Here is a 21,859-nt window from a genome sequence, read left to right on the forward strand (position 1 = left end):
TCTGCACCCTCTCCAACGCCTCCACATCCTTCCTATAATGAGGCGACCAGGACTGAACACAGTACTCCAAGTGTGGCCTAACTAGAGTTTTGTAAAGCTGCATCATCACCTTGCAGCTCTTAAACTCAATCCCGCGACTTATGAAAGCCAACATCCCATTGGCCTTCTTAACTGCTCTTTCCACTTTCAATGAACTGTGAATATGAACCCCCAGATCCCTCTGCTCCTCCACACTGCCAAGTACCTTGCCATTTACCCAGTACTCTGCCCTGGAGTTTGTCCTTCCAAAGTGTACCACCTCACACTTCTCCGGATTGAACTCCATCTGCCACTTGTCAGCCCAGCTCTGCATCCTATCAATATCCCTCTGTAAGCTCCGACAGCCCTCCACACTATCCACAACACCGCCTATCTTAGTGTCGTCTGCAAACTTACTAACCCAGCCCTCCACCCCCTCATCTAAGTCATCTATAAATATCACGAAAAGTAGAGGTCCCAGAACCGATCCCTGCGGGACACCACTAGTCACTGCCTTCCAATCCGAGGGCACTCCTTCCACCACAACCCTCTGCTTTCTACATGCAAGCCAATTCCTAATCCACACAGCCAAGCTTCCTTGGATCCCTTGGCCTCTGACCTTCTGAAGAAGCCTACCATGAGGAACCTTATCAAACGCCTTACTAAAATCCATGTAAACCACATCCACCGCACTGCCCTCATCAATCTTCCTGGTCACCTCCTCAAAGAACTCTATCAGGCTTGTGAGGCAAGATCTTCCCTTCACAAAGCTGTGCTGGCTGTCCCTAATCAGTCCATATAAATATAAGCAACTTGAAGTCACTGAAGCTTTCCCTTCGATTCCACTTCTTTGTGGGGAAGCACTGACTTCTAAGACACCTCCTCATCACAAATAAAATCAGAAGCTCAGTATGTGGGGATTTGTAGGTCATGGAGACTTTTGGCATGGAAACAGGCTGTTTGGCCCACCGAGTCTGCCAAGCACCATTTACGCTAATCCTATATTATCCCATTTTGTTCTCCCCACATTTTCTCAGTTTCACCCCCTCACCTACACACTCAGGGTAATTTACAGTGATAAGTTAACCTAGCAACCCCCGTATCTTTGGGATGTGGGATGAAACTGGAGCACCTAAAGTAAACCCAGAGAACATGCAAACTTCACACATAAAACATTGGAAGTCACGACTGAGCTAGAGCTGTGAGACAGGAGCTCTGCTAGCTGTGACACTGTGCTGCAGAGTGAGCACTCCAACCATCCTAATCCTCAAGGTGCCATGCAACTGAGATTCCCATTTTTTAATTTTACTTACTAACCACATCGAAGGAGGCAGTTCTGACCAACAGGTCCATTCTTGCTTCCAGCAGGGCATCTCATCAGTCTAATTCCCTCTCCTATTTCCTTGTAGCCCTACAACTTATTCTCTCTCATGTATCCATCAAGCTTTGATCCATTTGCCATTATTCTGACAGCAAGGAGTAATTTACATAGCCAGTTAACCTAGCAGCACATCTTTGAGAAGGAAACCTGAGCAGTTGGCAGAAACCCATGTGGGTATGCAGAGAACATTGCAAACTTTACATACACAAGACCCAAGGTCAGAATCAAATCTGGTTTGCTGGAGCAACACTGACCTGCTGAGTTCCTCCAGCATTTTGTGGGTGTTGCTCCAGATTCCAGCATCTGCAAAATCTTTTGTATCTGGGTCGCTGGAGCTGTGAGGCAGCAGCATTAAATGCTACACCATTGTTTTGATACAATCATTGAAACATCAATTTTGAGACAATAACATCTATTTTTGTTACAGACAAGACATTGAACAACAGTTAGGATCTCTCATTCTGGCCACAGATATTAGCCGACAAAATGAGTTTCTTAGAAGAATGAAAGCTCATTCAGATAACAGAGATTTATCATTGGAGGATGCAGATCATAAACACTTCATATTGCAGGTAGGTCATGGCAAAGACGTAATAAATTAGCTAGCCTGAAATCTCTGTTAGAACATCATAACTGTGTGGACTTACCTGCATAAGAGTGCAGGAATTCTGTTTTTTTGTGGGCTGTCAAATAAGCTCGGGTTTGACCAGACACAGTCCAGCTGGTCTGTTTTTTTGAAAAGTGGGGAGCAAGTATAAGCTCATTTTCTTTATTTATTTCATCAAGTTGATTAAAAAATATTTAATTCTTTCATAATGTTTATAAGTGCTTCATTTTTACTTTTTACATCGTTCAGAATGTTTAAATTTTTTAAAAATTTAAATATTTACATGGAATGTTTGTGAATGTCCAAGATATTCTATCAAAGCTATTCTGTGGACAAGGCTTGCCAGTTATCACTAAGTGAGACATGTGTTGTGCTGGGCCTTGCCAGTCAGTTGAGTGCTAACTTAGCTGCAATTCACAGCCCTCGCTTTGCTCCACATTAGTGATTTTAGTAGGGACATGACCAATAAACTTGGATGACTCACCAGTCAGCGGAAGGTCCAGACCATTATCTCTTAAACACATGTTCACATCTGAATGTCTGTAAAGGACGACTGCCTTTTATTAGCACTGCACTCAAATCAGTTACATTGTGATGGTCTCTGCAGTATTAAACCTTTATTACATGCCATCTTGACCCTGCTCTCTCTCATTTTCTTGGATTGAAAACTTGCACTTTGGCCCACCTGCCCCAAAAGCCACTTAAAAATTCATAATATATTTTTTACCTCAATTATTTATTTTTCCTTTTTTTTAATTTTACTTTTCCAGAATTCAATAATTGAGCATACTGAGGGCCCAGATCTCATTCAATAAAAATGTATTTCCTCCAGTGAATCAGAATTACAACATATTGTGGTAGTGCTACTTGGCTCTGGAGAGGAACTGGGTTATTCTCTGTATATGGAGATACCAGATGACCATGAGGCAGTGAGCTGCCCCTGTACGTCAGTGACATAAAGCAAACTATTTCAATATTTGTAGATCCCCTGGTAAATAGGGTCCAAGTGCAAAATGTTGTTAGGCCTCCTCTTGCAAAACATTAAGTTGTTATGTGAGTGGGCTGTAAAATGCCCTGCCATTAAACAGCTTAATTAAAATAAAAACCTTACAGCTGACAAAATCATGCTCTCAGGCTAGGCTAACGTTTATACTGTTTAAGGACTTGAATGTTGGAATCATTCAGTAGCATTCAAAATCTATTAAACAAAGATTTAAATTTCTTAATAACATTAAACAATTTAAAATGTTTAAAGCAAACACAATCAATTCAAATATGTAAATTACTTTATACCTACCTCCTTTACAGCCATTCCTCTCCATTAAAATGGGTGGGTTCACACTTTCTGCAAGGTCTAATCTGGCATTTGTTCAGCAGGTAGATTCAGAAACGCAAGTGCTGGAGAACTCAGCAAGTTTATGTTCCAGTGTTGGAACCTATACCTAGAAAGCACTGGTAGAGAGTGCAACAGCAAGTTTGGGACTTCCACAATCACACCAAACACTCTAACTTCCTGATTCCTTTAGGAGTGGGAGCTCACATTACCCAGTAAGTTCCAGCCCATTAAGTTGATTTAAAATAAGGAATTGCAGAACAGATGGGGGAACGTAAGAGCCAGAGTATGCCCATTGGTGACCACAACTCCTGAACCCAGTAGGTTGTGTAGTGCAAAACATTAATTGTTGGAAGATGCCTGCCTAAAAGTGGAGCCATGACAATGACAACTGCAATCATTCTTGAGATTCTGCACATGCTGATAGACAACAGCCTATGCCTATTTTTCTGGAGGTCTTGAAATGAAAACTTGACTCTAATATGGCAGTTATCATATCATTAGATTTTATGACCAAGAATTCAGTACAGCAGAAAATGCAGTGTTACATTCATGTTCATTATGGCTAAGTTGCTAAACAGGTGCTGAGACATTCAACCTAATGCACCCTTTCCACATGGTGGTTCTTTTCCAATGGGTCCACCAACCTCGGCTGAAGATCTTAAATTATTAATTATCTATGCAATGACACAGCACATCAATTAGTCGGTGAATCTGGACTTTTGAATAAACCCTTGTTTGTGGTGTTTTAGTTATGAAACATTTGATAAAAGTAAGAATGTATGAAATCTCTGTACCTCAGATTCTTCAGTGTGAAAAGATTAATCATTTTGGCTTCCTTGAATTCTTTATTGCCAACCCCATTTTCCTGTGAATAAATTCCATTATTAATGGTCTCTTAGATACATTAGCTCTTATTTTCTAATTAAAGGCTATTCCATGCAGTTATCTATTTTGGGCATCTGGTGTATTCGCCAGAACAGGATATCACCCACCAAGCAACATCAAAGGGTTGTTGCTTTAGCAGCTCTGCGATGAATTGCAATTTAGTTTTCCTTGTTCCTTTCTATAGTCTCCAGAATATTAGTTCCTCATTGGAGATTTTGAAAATGAAGATCACATCTGTGACTGATCTGAGAGAAGGGAATAAAGGAATCTCTTTTCTGTAGAAACAGATGAACTGAAATGAAGAGGATCACCCTGTCGCATCCTCTCCATACCTTGTTACCTGAAATGGATGTTCTATGCAGTTTTGCTGAGCTACTGCAAAGATCAATTAAGAATTATGATTTCTTTAGAATGACCTTCCATGCAAGTTTCATAGTGCAGATGCATATTATGCGATATTTAGATCAGATTTTAATTGAAAATATGATTTCTGACATTTACAAACAGTAATCTGTTTCATGAATCTAGATAATTGGCAGTTTACAAGATTATCTGTATAATTCATTAACAAGTTGTTTTCAAAATTACTCAATCTTACAGTTGGTATTTGATTAAGTAATTTTTCTTTGTTTTTGGATTTTTATTCAGATAGCACTTAAGTGTGCAGATATCTGTAATCCTTGTCGGGTCTGGGATATGAGCAAGCAATGGAGTGAGAAAGTCTGTGAGGAATTTTACAGACAAGGTTAGTGGCACTACACAAGCTATGATGGATACATCATTTACAGAATATATTTATTTTTTCTTCTGGAGGAGACAAAAATTCAAAATCCAGATACTTGCATGGAAAATTGCACAATGGTATAAAGGAATGAGTCTTTCAGCTTGATTATTTCAAGATCCTGGATTTCTATATACTTTGAAACATTTAATCACTAATTACTAATTTTCCAAAAATGATATCAACATTATTAGGAATTAGGTAAGTCAATAAATAATTTATCAGCAAGTCAGATTTTTTTCCTCTGATCATTTTCTGTACTATCAAATGGAACAGATCAGTCTTTGACACATACTGTATCTGAGAATGGTGTTTTAAAATTTCTATTTGAGAGTAAAACAAAATTGAAGATACTGATTTCTGATTTGAAGAAATCCTCCTGCTGGGCAACTTATTTCATCAGTGGTATTGTTAAATCTTTTCTAGTTGGGTAAGATAACTCAATCCCAATAAAATGACCTTATTAATAAATAAGTGATTGTTAGCATTGCATTATGTCAGGATGGTCATTTCCAGATTCCTTCAAAAAAAAGTATTCACCTTTAGAAATTTAGTTAGAATTCACTGTCTTAAGAAAATTTAATCACATGAAAATGTGGGCTGTATGGGAGACCAATACCATTTTTGTTCACGGGCTGCAGAGAAGTGATATTCTTCCATGTCACGCTCGTGCACAAGAACTGGTCTTCATGACCTCTCTTACTCTCATACGCATACAACTGGTTATGAAGTATGAATTAAAAAAATTAATGTATCTCTTGGCAGGCCGCTTTGATATATCAGGGCAAATGGGTGATGGGAGCAGGGACATTGAGGTAGGCTCCTGGAATAATTGTTGAGTACCCTTACCCCAACCCCCAAACCTCGAGCGTTTAACCTCACACTGGAACAAACTTTAGCCTCCAGTGTAGGCCTGCTTATCCTCTCAAGCTCGATGAAATTTCTGAAGCCTGTATTTGACAACAATTTCAAAAGGTGACGTCGTGCTCCATGCTCAGAGGCCTGAGCGCGTAAGTCATCATACATACGGGGGACCTCGGTATTAGTGGACAAGCCAATGTCCATTGTTGATCCACAGTAGTACCCTGATTAATTTAAAGCTACACAATTATTGTATAGAGTATAAAAAGATTGTATCATGTGAAGAATTTTTATTCATTTATTTCTGTTTATTTACTTGGTTTGCAGGTGACTTAGAGGAACGTTTGCAGCTTGAAGTTAGTCCACTGTGCAATCAGCAGAAAGATACCATACCCAGCATACAAATAGGTAAAACAAAACTGACACTATTTTTACAGACATTTTAATTTGCATTGAAAATTGTAGAGAAAGAAATGGTTTGTGTGGTTAAGATTGCAGGTGAGTTTTTGGCCTGTAAACAATGATTAAGGCCCTGAAGTAAATGGGCTTACTGAAACACTCAGCAGTCAGACAGCATCTGTGGAAAAAGAAACGGGGATAATATTTCTCCTCCCAGACAAAAGGTGAGGTGCTGTTTCTCAAGCTTATGTTAGACCTCATTATAACAGTGCAGGAGCCACAGACAGAGAGGGAGTCAGAGTGGGAGTGGTACAGTGAATTTAAAGTGGAAGGCAACAGAAGGCTCAGTGTCAGCACCTCATCTTCCCTCTTGGCACATTGCAGCCTTCCAGGCTTGATATTGAATTCAACAATTTCAGGTGTTTATATTGGAATTGACCAGTTCTGTCTTAAGTCATCCATCTGTAATATTGACTCAGTTTTTCTCTCTCCATGAGCATGGCCTGACCTGCTTGGACATTCCCTAGAGCTCTACATTTTCACAGCTTTTATCTCCCTTTGTTTGTATTTTCTCTCTGACTCTTCTCATTAATTTATTAACCAGATTATCCCCATGACAACCTTGATTCCACCCTATCAGAGATATTTCTTTTGTCCAATTCATCCCTCCCCATCCTCTCTGCAATTTAAGAACTATCTTCTCCCCAGTTCTGGTGAAGGTTTATTGACCTGAAACATTAACTCTGTTTCTCTTTCTACAAATGCTGCCCGACCTGCTCAGTGTTTCCAATGTTTTCTGTTTTTATTTCACACTTCTGGCATCTGCAGGTTTTTTAAAAATTTTCATTTTGGGTTAAGTGATAAATTGCTTAGAGAGGCAATGGGCATGTTGTATTGGATATGCAGTCTGAAGCAAAGGAAGGCCACATACTTGTACATATAGACCAAAGATAGTGGTAGAATAGAGCAAGAATGTGATAAGAGCTGGAATACACTATTCTGTTGCAGAACAAAACAGGACAACAAATAGAAACATCGTAAGCAGGATCAGGAAGAGGCAATTCAGCTCTTCAGGTCTGCTGTACCATTTGACACGATCCTGGCTGAACATCAAGTAGCCTATTCCTGCCTTTCCCAGATCCCTTGGTGCCTTCAGCATTAAGAAATATCTCTAACTCCTTCTTGAATATATTTAATGACCTGGCCTTCACTGTCTTTTGTGGTAGAGAATTCCACAGGTTGACCATACTCTTGGTGCAGAAACTGAGCTTGGACAGAATATTAGGAACAAAAACTCTGAGCTACTCTCCCAAGTTCATCATCTTGTAATGGATATTTCCCTTGAGCAGTATGTAAAAACTTGCCTTGCACAATTTGTCATCTATCTTGATAATTAATGTTTGATCATCAAAGTCCATTGGAAATGCTAATCCAGGTCTTGGTACGGAGGTTATCAGAGTAATTCCATGAAGGTTAATGCACTTATGTCAAAAATACCTAAAAGTGGGAGTGACAAAGTCCACCTCAAAGCTTGATTCTGAAACTGACAAGTGAACCAAATGATGCTTTGGATTTCCAGTGAGGAATAGTATATTGCTATGCCACAGGGTTAAGCAGAATTTACCTTTATTAAGTAGAGATAAAGAGAGGCCAAGATGTTCCTTGCAACCTCTTGCCATTGTCCTGAGGGCAATAATTGAAATTTACAGGATCAGAATCAGATTTGTTATCATTGACATATGTCGTGAAATTTGCTGTCTTGTGGCAGCAGTACAGTGCAAGGCATGAAGAAATAAAAATGACTAAGTTACAAAAATAAATAATAGTTCAAAAGAGGAATAACGAGGTTGGGTTCATGGACCATTCAGAAATCTAATGGCGGAGGGGAAGAAGCTGTTCCTGAAACGTTGAGACTGGGTCTTCAGGCTCCTGTACCTCCTCCCTGATGGTAGTAATGTGAAAGAATGCCCAGGTACTAACATTAAACAGTACTGCCAATTGGAACTGATGCCTCTTGTACCTTCCAATCTGTACTTCCTGTGACCTCTTGCCTAGAAATTGAATTTCGTCCATTTTTGGTGTGATAAAAGTGTGCTGCATTTAACCTTGACATGCAATCAGAGAACCTGCTAAAAATAGCTAAATTTTGGAAATTTATCATTAACAAATCATTAGGGAAGTTTCAGCCCATTTTTGTGGGCTGAAACACCAACCAGTGTGATTCCCAGAACCAGCTGCCTGCAAAAAGTCACACCTGCTATGTTGTTGGACTCATGAGAAGTGGGTCAGAACCTTAAAAAATGTATCTCCATTGCAGCTACAGTAGCTGTAGAAAAGGCTCCAGTGGAGATTTGAAACAATGCAGCAGAGGGGGCAACGCATGTATCCACAGTGTGCCCAGCCTTCATGCTTGCCAACATTGCATACTAAGATTATGGGCATTCACCACAATAAGACTCACCAAAGACTTTTTATTTCCCGTGTATGGTGAAGTTTCAACTTCTCAGGCACAAGTATAGATACAATCCATGGTGTCCCTAATAACTTGCCATCTTTTTGTCTTGTTAGCTTCTTGTTTTACTAGGATTTTAAAAAGAATCACAGAATCATACAGCACAGAAATCGGCCCTTACGGCCCACTCATCCAAGCCAATTTTGATGCCTATCTACGCTAATCTCATTTGCCCACATTAGGTTCATATCACCCTATTTCCTGTCCAAATGCATTTTAAATGTTGTAATTGGATCGTCCCCCACCACCTCCTCTGGCAGCTCATTCCAGATGTTCACCACCCTCTGGGTGGAAAATTTTGCCTCTCAGATCTCCTTTAAATTTCTACCCTCTTACCTTAAACCTGTGTTATCTAGTTCTAGACTTCCCTGACCCTGAAAAAAAGGACTCTATCCATACCCTTTATAACTTTATAAACCTTTAAGGTCACCCTTCAGCCTCCTACATTTCAGTGAGAATAAACCCAGCCTATCCAATCTCTCCTAAGACTACAGCTCTCCATTCCAGGCAACATTGAGGTGCATCCCTTCTGTACTCTCTCTGTTATTACCACATTCTACCTGAGGTGTGTTGACCAGAATTGTACACAATACTCCAAATGTGGTCTAACCAACGTTTTGTTTATCTGTAACATGATGTCCCAACTCTTATACACAATACCTTGGTCTACGAAAGCAGTCATACCAAATATCTTTTTGACTGCTGTTATCTGCCAGTGTTGCCATTTTCAGAGAGCAATGGACTTGCACCCCAAGGTCTTTCTCAATGCTCCTAAGGTCCCTACCATTTGTCTATGTCCTACCAGAATTTAACTTCCCAAACTGCATTAACTCACACTTGTTTGGGTTAAATTCCATCAGATATCACTCTGTCCAACTTTCCAGCTGATCTATGCCCCTCTGTATAGTTAGACAACATTCTTCGCTCCCTATAACTTCACCAGTTTTTGTGTCATCTGCAAATTTACTAATCATACCATCTACGTTCTCATCCAAGTCATTTGTGTATAATACTAACAACAAAATCTCAGCATCGATTCCTGCTGTAACCACTTGTTACAAACTTGCAGTCAGAAAAATATCCATCCAACACCACCCTCAGCCTCCTATTACCAAGCCAGTTTTGGATCCAGTTGGCCAACATGCCTCTGATCCCTTGTGCCTTATCCTTCTGGACTAGCCTACCCTGGAGGACTTTGACAAAAGCCTTACTAAAGTCCATGTAAACCAAGTCTACTGCTCTGCTAATAACTTATCAATTTTCTTAGTTAACTCTTTTAAAAAAAAATAAAAAATAAATTCATTCAGGTTTGTGAGACATGCTCCCCCTTGCACAAAACCAAACTGAGTCCTCCTAATCAGTCCCTGCCTTTGCAAATGAACATAAATCTTCTCCAACAACTTCCCTTCCACTGACGTAAGGCTCACCAGCGTTAGTTTCCAAGCTTATCCCGACCGCCCTTTTTGAACGTGGGGACAACATTAGTTATCATCCAGTCTTCTGGTACCTCACCCATGGCTAACAAAGATGTAAAAATCTCCGTCAGAGCCCCAGCAATCTCCTCCCTTGTTTCCCTTTGCATCCTTGTATAGATCCTTTCAGGCCCTGGGGATTTATTCACCCTAATGTGCTCCAATATTTCTATCACTCATGTCCCCTGGCTCTATGCGTAGTTTACTCCTTTGATCCCTGGGGACCTTTTCCTTCCTTAACTACCCTCTTGCTTCTAATATACTTACAAGAGCATAAAAGGTAGTTGGAGGTTGCACAATTTAGCTACCCATTCTGTCCAAAAAGGAGAAAGGAGCTTTGTGTATATTGATCATATCACTGGTGTGAATTACACCATGGAAATGACAACCGCCATAGGGGAAATCACTGCTGGAAGTAAGATTAGAAAATATTGAAAATACTCAGCAGATCAATGTTTCAAATGGAAGAAGCGTTTTTGACCTGAAACCTTAACTGTGTTTCTATTTCCAGAGATACTGTCTGACCTGAGTGTTTCCAACCTTTTATGTCTTCTGTTTCGAATTTCCAATGTATCTGCAATTTATTTTTGATTTTTTTTTCACCCCTACAATTCCTGGTAAGTAGGATTTCCATTAGAAATGGCCACAATCTCATTAAAACATGCATCTAAAAATTGATTTACATTTTATGCATAAAAATGTTTGCAAATAGCTCCAATTTAGGGGTATATTTTCTGTGTATGAAAAACAATCACATTTCAATTGATTCCCTCCCACCCCAGCTATTTAATGTCAAATATATTATGAAAAGTAATAAATAGGGTACAGTTGAATCTTAAACATGACCAACTTTTCAATACTATCTGAAAGAGGAACCTCTTGATTCTGTCTGAAATTCCTAGATCAGACATTTCGTAAGCATCTTTTACAATGCATGCAGCATAGCACTGAATTAAAAGACAAACTATTATCTAAATGGAAGGAGACAGCAATTGAGTGTAGAGCAATGTAGGTGCTCTAGTGCATTAAACAGAAAAAGTTAATTAGCAACTAATTCAGAAGGCAAACAGCATATTGCCCCTTATTGCAGGAGAGGGTTAGAGTTTAAAAACAGAAGTGTTATAATTTTAGAACATGTTCTAAAGCCACACCTGTAGTGGTGTATATAGATTTGATTGTCTTATTTAGGAAAGGACATATTAGCATGATTCATTAGGCTAATTAATTTTGTACTCTTTTTTTAGGTTTTATGAGCTACATTGTTGAGCCTCTGTTTGTGGAATGGTCCCGTTTTACTGAAGACACGCGTTTGACCATAACAATGATGAGCCATCTGCGAAAGAACAAGGCAAGGTGGCGAGGACTGGTTCTCAAACGACATAACAGTGAGGAAAATTCAGCCCAAGTGAATGAAGACAAAAGCAGAACTTCTCAGGAAGTTGAACACCAATAATTCAGTTAACTGGTCCAGTCAAAAAATGCCATGGATTCTTCACAAACACTTTCCCAAAATTTTCTTTTGAGTGAGGTGAAGAAATCATGAGGACTGGAAAAATGCCTCCAGCGGAAAAATAGGAAGTGACAAATTGACACTAAGAGATAATTTGTCTTTTCCAAGTTTCTTGATCCATCTTTAAATTTGTAAACATGCTCCATATATTATTACCTCAGCAGCCTTCCGATTGAATAATAAAGAAGACTTGGTATTTGAATTGCAGCAAAAGCAAAATTCCACTCCCAAGTTATCAAGCTTAAGGCTCAAAGCTTTTACCTAGGTTTATACTATTCATTAGAGGCAGCCTGGGCTGAAAATGAGTCTGAATAGAGATGGGAGAGCCTCTGAAAGAACTTCTTTGTGGTGCAGTAACAAAACTTGTTCAGCAATGTGGCTTTGACTATAAGTGGCGACTGTTGAAGAACACAGTATTCAACTGTTCTGCAGCTGGGCTGCACCATTGCTAAACACCAGCTTCGAATGAACTCTCAATCCCTTGGATTTTGAGTGTGCACTGAGAATAATCCTTTTTTGGGAATGACAACCAAACTTTTTCATTTTTGTACCTTTTACATCAGAAAGCAGATGTGGCATTCAGAACTGGATTGCATACCTACTGAGTACATGTTTAAATTCATTCTTGTATAGTTATGATAACAATAAAATTTAAGATGGAGAGATGTAAATATGATAAGTTACAAGGCATACACAATTCCAGGTTTTATTCTGTTCCAGTGTGTCTGTCTCAGTCCCTGCTTTTCTAGGAGTAAACATTGCATAGTAGGGACAACAAAGAACAAAAGAAAGATCGGTACATTTATAATTCTGCATTGAGAATGTTTCACTGTGAAGAATAAATACCATTGGTATTAAAACAAAAGCCAAAAATTAGAACTGTAGAACAAATGTAAATAGTTATATTACACTAAAAATTTTAAAACTAGAAAGCCTTAACATTGCACCCATTGCCATATTTTTACTGTTTTGATAATTAAGCACAGACATTCTTTGTATTAAACTAATTGTAATTACTAATTACAGCAAGCTGTTTCATTTCTATTTTCTGGTTAAAAAACGTAACACATTCAATAACATAATGAAAACATTCCACATTTTTCTTATTATTTAAATTTGTTTTTAATTGTTCACTGTAGTGATTGAGGATTATTTCCCTTTGCCTCGAGGATAAGGAAGCAAATTTATTTGAATCTTTGTCAAATTGTAAACCATTCGACAGTTTTGAACCAAGTTGCCATTTTCCTGAATTCCCAGGTCACCAACAAGGTTTGAGAAGGCAAATGTCTTTTGTAAAATAAATGTACACGTGATAAGTGAACAGATCAGGCTTGAATAGCATGTGGCAATATCCCAGAAACAGAAAATCAAAGGTGTTGGAAGTATTTGTTATGTTATAACTGTGAAAGAAAATCTTTTACAAACCATTTGCAGAAATGCTTTGTCATAAAGTCTTCTGTGTTTTTTAAAATGAACGATAAAACACTTTCAGGTTTGTATGTATTTCTGTTCAGAGGTAAGGAAATGAAGTGTACAGTTGTGCCATAATCTATTACGAAGGATGAACAGCCAGTTCCTATTTCTCTGTAACCTTGGATTTGCTATACATAAAGATAAACCTCCCTATGTTATGTATAAATAACTTTCCTCTTACAGATATATGTACACCTAAACTTCAATCAAAACCCAGTGGGCACTGTTTTGATTTAAAGGTTAGGTTCTTAAAGTACATTCCTGTAATCTATGTAAACAAGCCTTACAGCTGTATGATAGTATCATTTTAATGTAAACTTCGTCTAATGTTGAAAATTTGTGATGCATATCCTGTGAAATTTGCTGTGACTGCTATGCAGTGTTGCCAAGAATCATTATTTCTTTAAAAAAACCTAAATTTTAATCAAGAATGCAATGTATAATTTCAGTTCAAAATTTTGGACTGCAACAATTAATCATAAATAGATTTTTGTAAATGTTACTGTTTCCACTTATGAAAAATATAAACATCTAAAACAAAATGGTATATCAATCTAATTGGACTGATGGTGACTTTAATATACGGTTTACAGAAGTGTAACATCCACAAGAGAGTAATCTACATATTCCTCTGTCGTGGCCTAATTTTATCGTAGTATGCAGTTTCCCAAAATTAGGTTGTGTCATGCAGGTTTATTCAAGATTTAGTCAAAAATGTTAATTGATATTGAGTGATTTGATTGGTCAAACTATTTGTCAAACAGACAATGAAAATTTTGTATTTGAGGCCTCTGTAGATGTACATCATGGTCCTTATGAGTAAGTCTTTGTCAACCACTAAACAATCATTCACATCATAGAAATATAGAAAACCTACAGCACAATTCAGGCCCTTCAGCCCACAAAGCTGTGCCGAACTTGTCCCTACCTTAGAAATTAATAGGCTTACCCACAGCCCTCTATTTTTCTCAGCTCCATGTACCTATCCAAAAGTCTCTTAAAAGACCCTATCGTATCTGCTTCCACCACCGTTGCCGGCAGCCCATTCCACGCACTCACCACTCTCTGAGTAAAAAAACTTACCCCTGACATCTCCTCTATGTCTACTCCCCAGCACCTTAAACCTATGTCCTCTTGTGGCCACCATTTCAGCCCTGGGGAAAAGCCTCTGACTATCTACCCGATCAATGCCTCTCATCAACTTGTATACCTCGATCAGGTCCCCCCTCATCCTCCGTCGCTCCAAGGAGAAAAGGCCGAGTTTCCTCAACCTGCTTTCATAAGGCATGCTCTGCATTCCAGGCAGCATCCTTGTAAATCTCCTCTGCACCCTTTCTATGGCTTCCACATCCTTCCTGTAGTGAGCTGACCAGAACTGAGCACAGTTCTCCAAGTGGGGTCTGACCAGGGTCCTATATAGCTGCAACAATACCTCTCGGCTCCTAAATTCTATTCCACGATTGATGAAGGACAATACACCATATGCCTTCTTAACCACAGAGTCAACCTGTGCAGCTGCTTTGAGCGTCCTATGGAGACAGACCCCAAGATCCCTCTGATTCTCCACACTGCCAAGAGTCCTACCAAGATGAACCACTTCACACTTATCTGGGTTGAACTGCACCTGCCACTTCTCAGCCCAACTTTGCATCCTATCTATGTCCCGCTGTAACCTCTGGCAGCCCTCTATACTATCCACAACACCTCCAACCTTTGTGTCATCTGCAAACTTACTAACCCATCCCTCCACTTCCTCATCCAGGTCGTTTATAAAAATCACAAAGAGTAAGGGCCCCAGAACAGATCCCTGAGGTACACCACTGGTCACCGACCTCCATGCAGAATACAACCCTTCAACAACTACTCTTTGCCCTCTGTGGGCCAGCCAGTTCTGGATCTACATTGCAATGTCCCCTTGGATTCCATGCCTCCTTACTTTCTCAATAAGCTTTGCATGGGGTATCTTATCAAATGCCTTGCTGAAATCCATATACACTACATCTACTACTCTCCCTTCATCGATGTGTTTAGTCACATCCTCAAAAAATTCAATCAGGCTCGTAAGGCAGGACCTGCCCTTGACAAAGCTATGCTGACTATTCTTAATCATATTATACCTCTCCAAATGTTCATAAATCCTGCCTCTCAGGATCTTCTCCATCAGCTTACCAACCACCGAGGTAAGACTCACTGGTCTATAATTTTCTGGGCTATCTCTACTCCCTTTCTTGAATAAGGGAGCAACACCCGCAACCCTCCAATCTTCTGGAACCTCTCCCGTCTCCATCGATGACGCAAAGATCATTGCCAGAGGCTCCGCAATCTCCTCCCTCGCCTCCCACAGCAGCCTGGGGTACCATCTCATCTGGTCCCAGTGACTTAACAAACTTGATACTTTCCAAAGGTTTCAGCACCTCCTCTTTCTTAATATCTACATGCTCAAGCTTTTCAGCCTGCTGCAAGTCCTCACTACAATCACCCAGATCTTTTTTCCCTAGTGAATACTGATGTAAAGTATTCATTAAGTACCTCCACTATTTCTTCCGGATCCATACACACTTTCCCACTGCTGCACTTGATAGGCCCTATTCTTTCGCATCTTATCCCCTTGCTCTTCACATACTTGTAGAATGCCTTGGGGTTTTACTTAATCCTGCCCGCCAAGGCCTTCTCATGTCCCCTTCTGGCTCTCCTAATTTCCTTCTTAAGCTCCTTCCTGTTGGTCTTATACTCTTCCCGATCTCTAACATTACCTAGCTCTCTGTACCTTCTGCAAAGCTTTTCTTTTCCTTTTGACTAGATTTATTATAGCCTTTGTACACCACGGTTCCTGTATCCTCTCGTGATTCCCATCTCATTGGAACATGCCTATGCAGAACTCCACACAAATATCCCCTGAATATTTGCCACATTTCTTCCATACTTTTCCCTGAGAACATCTGTTCCCAATTTAAGCTTCCAATTTCCTGCCTAAGAGCCTCATAATTCCCTTTACTCCAACTAAACACCTTTCTAGTCTGTCTGTCAATCCTACTTTTTATCCTCCCCACATCCATATCAACACCCCTTGATATGGATGATCACCAACACACCACAGGCAGTTTACAGTGGCCAATTAACACACCAGCCTGCACATCTTTGGGATGTGGGAGGAAATGCACGAGGTCATGGAGAACGTGCAAACTCCACACAGACAGCACCTGAGCTCAGGATCTCTGGAGCTGGGATGCAGCGACACAACCAGCTGTCCCACTGTGCTGCCTCTATTGTCCACATTTAAAACTGATCGAAACATTCCAATTAATTTTCTTTTAACCAAGCCAGAAGTAGCAACAGTTAAGTGTCCGTCAGGCCTGCTATAGTTAAAAAAAAAATCAGCCTTATTGTGGGTGAGGTGCAAGGGTTAGAAATACCTTTTGAAAAAAATTAAAGGTGTAACTATCTTCTGGTTTCTGATGTGTGTACTTAGAAAATAAATTTTGCAAATAGGAGTGCTAACTGTTATCGTATAGAATTAAGTGTTACTAACCTTTATTCATTTTATTCAATTTTGGGAAATATCTTGATTAACTAACTAACTTAAGGGTAAACGAAGTTACTTTAAACTTAATGTGATCAGTGTTGGCTACTAGCATCCCACTTTTGACAGCAAAAGTGAAAATTTCAGTTTGTCAATTAATACTTTCATCCATGGGGTGCTAATTGAGATAGCAACTCATGAATGATATTTATTCCTGCTACAGCCTACCTATTATTACAAGCGCATAGACATTAGTCTTTTTTGCTGATAGAAGAAAAGGCAATGGTCTCTACTGTCAGACTGCTTATCCAGCATTAATCCAGAATGAGGCACAGTTCCCTCCAGTGAATGTTATTAGCCTTAATCAGTGTTATAAATTCCTGAACAGATCTCTCCATTCCTCAGGTCCGGCCTCTTGTGAAATCTCCATTTGTCCAATGACACTCAGCTGTTTTGAACTTGGCCTCCTTAAATTGCTTACCCCTTCCATTAAGGTCCTCCTTTAAACCTACATCTTTAACTAAGGTTTTGCCCACCCTTTTCATTAGATTATGAGACCCAGGAGAAATCAAACCAACCGAGACCTCTAATTGTAATCTAGCAATTTCAACTCTGAAGCACGATTCCAATCCAGTCATCGGTCAGAATATTGAGTACGGGAGTTGGGACATCACGTTACAGCTGTACAAGATATTGGTAAAGCCACATTTGGAGTACTGTGTACAGTTTTGGTTGCTCTACTATAGGAAAGATGTCATTAAACTGGAGAGGGTGCAAAAAAAAATTTATGAAGATGTTACAGGGATTGGAGGGATTGGGTATGAGAAGAGTCTGCGTAAACTGGGGCTTTTTCTCCTCCCCCCTCCCCCCCGGAGCATAGGTGCAATCTTATAGAAGTTTATAAAATCATAAGAAGCATAGATAAGATGAATAGCCAAAGTCTTTTCCCTAGGGGAGGGGTGTCCAAAACTAGGATTAAAGCGAGCGGGGAAAGATTTAAAAGGGTCCTGAAGGGCAGCTTTTTCGACACAAAGGGTGGTGAGTATATGTAATGAACTATCAGAGGAAGTGGCAGAGGTGGATACATTCAAAAGGCATTAGGAAAGTTATGAGCCAAACGCAGGCAAGTGGGACTAGTTCATTTAGACATGATCAGCATGGAGGAACTGGGCCGAAGGGCTGGTTTCTGTGCTGTATAGCTAGCTCTATGACTTTCTGTTAGAGTTTAGCTGCATTGCCTACCCAGAAGAAATACAAGTAGACCTTTCAGCTCCTTTGACTTGCTTTGTCAATCAACAAGATATTGGGTTATCTATCTCAAACAACATTTTTCCCACCCTGTCTCCATGTCCCTCAGTTCCTTTAATATCCAGAAATGTACAAATCTCTAGTTGGAACGCAATCAATGACTTAGCCTCCACAGCCTTCTAGAAGAGAGAATTGCAAAGATCACTTCCTGATCTCAGTTCTAAATGGCCTACCCTGCATTTTGAGACTGTGATGCCCAATTCTAAAATCCTGAGCTGGGGAAATATCCCATGTCCATCCTGTTGCGGTATCTAAGAATTTTGTAAAATTCAACGAGGGCACCTTTCATTCTTAAATTGAGAGAAGAGTGGCCAAGCTTCCTCCATCTTTCCTTGGAGGAGAGGCCGGCTCTACCAGGAACCAATCTGGTGAATCTTCGTTGCTCTCCCATTATAGCCTTTTTTTGGGGAAGGAGAGCAGAATCATACATAAATAACACTCCAGGTGTGGTCTCACCTATATAATTCTCCACTATATCTGGAAAATTTATTCTTTTTTCTGTTAGAGAGACAAAGTATTTAATTCCTGTGTTATTTCCTTATTCTCCATTATAAATTTTCCCGTCTACCTATAAGAGACCCACATTTACCATTGCTTATCTTTTCCTTTCTATATACCTCTAGAAGGTCTTGCAGTCTGTTTTTATATTTCTTGCTAAACTACTCCCATATTCCATCTTCCCTTTATCAATTTCTTGGCCTTCCTTTGTTAATTTTTAAAATGTCTCAATTCTTAGACTTTGTTTTTTTCTGGCAACCTTATAAGCTTTTTCCTTTGATTACTATCTTTAACTTTTACTGTAATCCATGATTGGATCACTTTTCCTGCTGTGTTTGTAATGTATACATGTCCAGATCATGTATTATTTCTTCAAATGCTTGCCATGGCCTGTCCCCTGCTTATTAAGAATCTATTAATCTCTGCTTTCAAAATATTCAAACACTGAGGAAGCAAGTTCCAACACTTGATCCTCAAAGGAAAATATTCACCTCATTTCTATCTAAAGTGGGCGACCCCTAATTTTTAAACAGGTACCTTATTGGTTTTAATCAAGTCCCATCTCGCTTTTCTAAATTCCAGCAGATACATGCATAGCCTGTCCAACCCTTCCTCATAAGACAACTGTACTTTAAAGTCCAGAAAACATTTTCAGAGCTTCTTCCTATGCATTCGTATTAAAGATCATAGAACAGTACAGTAAAGAACAGGCCCTTCAGCCCACGATGCCTGCGCCAACTGTGATGTCAATTCAAACTAATCCCATCTGTCTATATCCGTCCATTCCCTGCCTGTTCACATGCCTGTCTAAATGCCTCTTAAACATTGTTATCATATCTATTTTCACCACTTCCTCTAGTGGCAAATTCCAGGCACCTACTCTGTGTAAAAACAAAACACCTCAAAATCTCCTTTAAACTTTGCTCCTCTCACCTTAATCCTATGCTTTGAGTATTTGACATTTCCACCCTAGGAAAATGGCGTCAATCCCCAACCTCTGACACTCCAGAGAAAACGATCCAGGTTTATCCAACCTCTTCCCATAGCTAATATTCTCAAATCCATCTTGGTGAGCACTTTGGCACCCTCTCCAAAGCCTCCATATCTTTCCTGTATAGCAGCAACCAGAACTGCTCACAGTACTCCAAATGTGGCAAAACCAAAGTTTTACACTGCTGCAAAATGACTTCCCGACTTTTATACTCAACACTCCAACCAATGAAGGCAAATATACTGTATGCCTTCTTTACCACCCTATCTACTTATGTTGCTACTTTCATGGAGTTATGCACCCCAAGATCCCTTTGTACATCAGTGCTCCTAAGCATCCTACTAAATACTGTATACTTTCCTCTCAACACTTGACCTCCCAAGTGTAACACAAACAACAGAGATCCCAGCACTAATCCTTGCAGAACACCTCTGGTAACACCCCTCCACTACTACCCTGTCTTCTATGGCCAAGCCAATTTTTAATCCAATTTACCAAGTCTCCATGGATCCCATGGTACCTTGATCTTCTGGATAAGCTACCACAAGGGACCTTGTCGAAAGCTTTACTGAAGTCCATGTAGACAACATCAAATGCCCTACCCTCATGAATCATTTTTGTCATCTTCTCAAAAAACTCAATCAAGTTTGTATGACTTGACCTACACCACACAAAGACATACTGACCATGCTTAGTAAGGCTTATGCTTTTCCAGATAGGAGTAGTCTATGCTTATATGTTATGACCTACAGCATGAGCTTTTATTTTTCACATAAGCTTTGATGCAGTGCTTTACCAAATGCCTCCTGGGAATTTAGTGTGGTACATCCATTTCACTCACCACGTTACTTTTTCAAAGAACTCCAATAAATTGGTCAAATGATTTTTCTGTCACAAAACAATTCTGACTTTGCCAGATTACCTTGAATTTTTCTAAGTCTTCTATTTAATAATAGCTCCCAAGGTTTTCCCATTGACAGGCCTGATGTTGACTTTTTCCCCATCTCTCTCCATTTTTGAATAAAGGAGTTACCTTTGCTGTTTTCCGATCTAATGGTACCCTAACCAAATTTGGAAAATTAAAACCAAAGTATCAATCATCTCACTAGCCACTTTTTTTTTAAGAGCCCAGGAATGAAGTCCATGAGGACCTGGAAACTTAACAACCTGAAACTCCAACAATTTGTTCAGTACCACTTCTCTGATGTGCAACCTTCCCGAGTTCTTCCCTCTCTTCCAATTAACAACCATTTCTGGGATGTATCCTTTATAGTGACCTAATGCAAAATACCTGTTTAATTTATCTGTCCTCTTCATATTTCCCATTATGAATCCTCCAGATTCACAACACTCACTTTGTTAGTTATTTTCCTTTTTAAGTATCTTAAGAATGCTGTATAAATGCCACAATATTTTTGCACTATGCAATGAAAACGTACAGAGGACATGGCACAAGAATTCTTAAGCATCCATATGCAGTTAATGATGGAGCTTTTGTTAAAATTTATGGTGCACAAACATACAGCAATCACAGCAACTTCAAATGGGAAGATAATGTACGGTTTGAAGTATTCACACATATCTGGCTGACAGATGAGGTTGAGGCCTGACGCTACCTGCTGGTGAGACGAAGATATCTGTCATCTTTCACATTGAAGTGGCTTTAGTGAGTGGTAGAAAACTAGAGGGTGGTGGTAACAGAGTCCTCAGTGCCCTTTACCCCACATTTCAGCTATTCAGTTATCTCTCTATCAAGCACATCCCAATCCACTCTGCCCAATTTTCACTCTCAAGCTGGCCCAATCTTCTTTAACCAACCAATCCTCTATCTAAAACACCACCACTCTTCCTCAAACCACAGTCCAAATGACCTTCTCCACTAAGTCCACGACAAAAGGAACTGGGTGACAAAAAACCTACTTGTGTTCTCAATGTGTGCACAGCCTGGATTACTGGGCCTCATGAACAATGAAACATTGCTGTTAGGCGGTCTTGCAAAAAAAGGGGCAGTCCTGCCCCCTCCCTCCTCAATGCAGCATTGTTTAATGTGCTTTTTTGGACACAGTGCAATTACTTGCCAAATGAATCCACATTCAACGAGCCACAAATTGGTAAGTACTATTAAGTGAAATACAGAAATAATGAAAAATAATGAAAAATAATCAGTAACGTTATAGGAAAATGAAAGCATCCACTGGTGCAAAGGGAACTCATTGCCAAAACACCCTTTCGTACAACAAAATGAGTTGGAAGAGCAGGACTATTTTGAAAGTGACCAAAAAAAGTAGTGGAACACAGTGCTATCCA

The 21,859-nt window shown here is 39.6% G+C and overlaps 1 protein-coding gene across 2 annotated transcripts in view; it reads left to right on the forward strand.

The window, feature by feature from the left end:
* Nucleotides 1-16,656, forward strand: part of LOC127574994 (cAMP-specific 3',5'-cyclic phosphodiesterase 7B-like) — a 141,829-nt gene extending 125,173 nt beyond the window's left edge. The window contains exons 10-13 of one of the 2 annotated variants that reach the window (XM_052024571.1): nucleotides 1,827-1,971; nucleotides 4,876-4,972; nucleotides 6,197-6,277; nucleotides 11,497-16,656. In XM_052024571.1, coding sequence (XP_051880531.1) covers nucleotides 1,827-1,971; nucleotides 4,876-4,972; nucleotides 6,197-6,277; nucleotides 11,497-11,705 — 532 coding nt within the window. In that variant the 3' untranslated portion in view covers nucleotides 11,706-16,656. Of the gene's footprint in view, nucleotides 1-1,826; nucleotides 1,972-4,875; nucleotides 4,973-6,196; nucleotides 6,278-10,763; nucleotides 10,850-11,496 lie in introns of those variants that run through there. The other variant, XM_052024572.1, reaches the window with a different exon arrangement.
* Nucleotides 16,657-21,859: the final 5,203 nt, after the last annotated feature.

Source organism: Pristis pectinata, chromosome 10 (assembly GCF_009764475.1).
Source record: "Pristis pectinata isolate sPriPec2 chromosome 10, sPriPec2.1.pri, whole genome shotgun sequence".
Lineage (NCBI taxonomy): Eukaryota > Metazoa > Chordata > Chondrichthyes > Rhinopristiformes > Pristidae > Pristis > Pristis pectinata.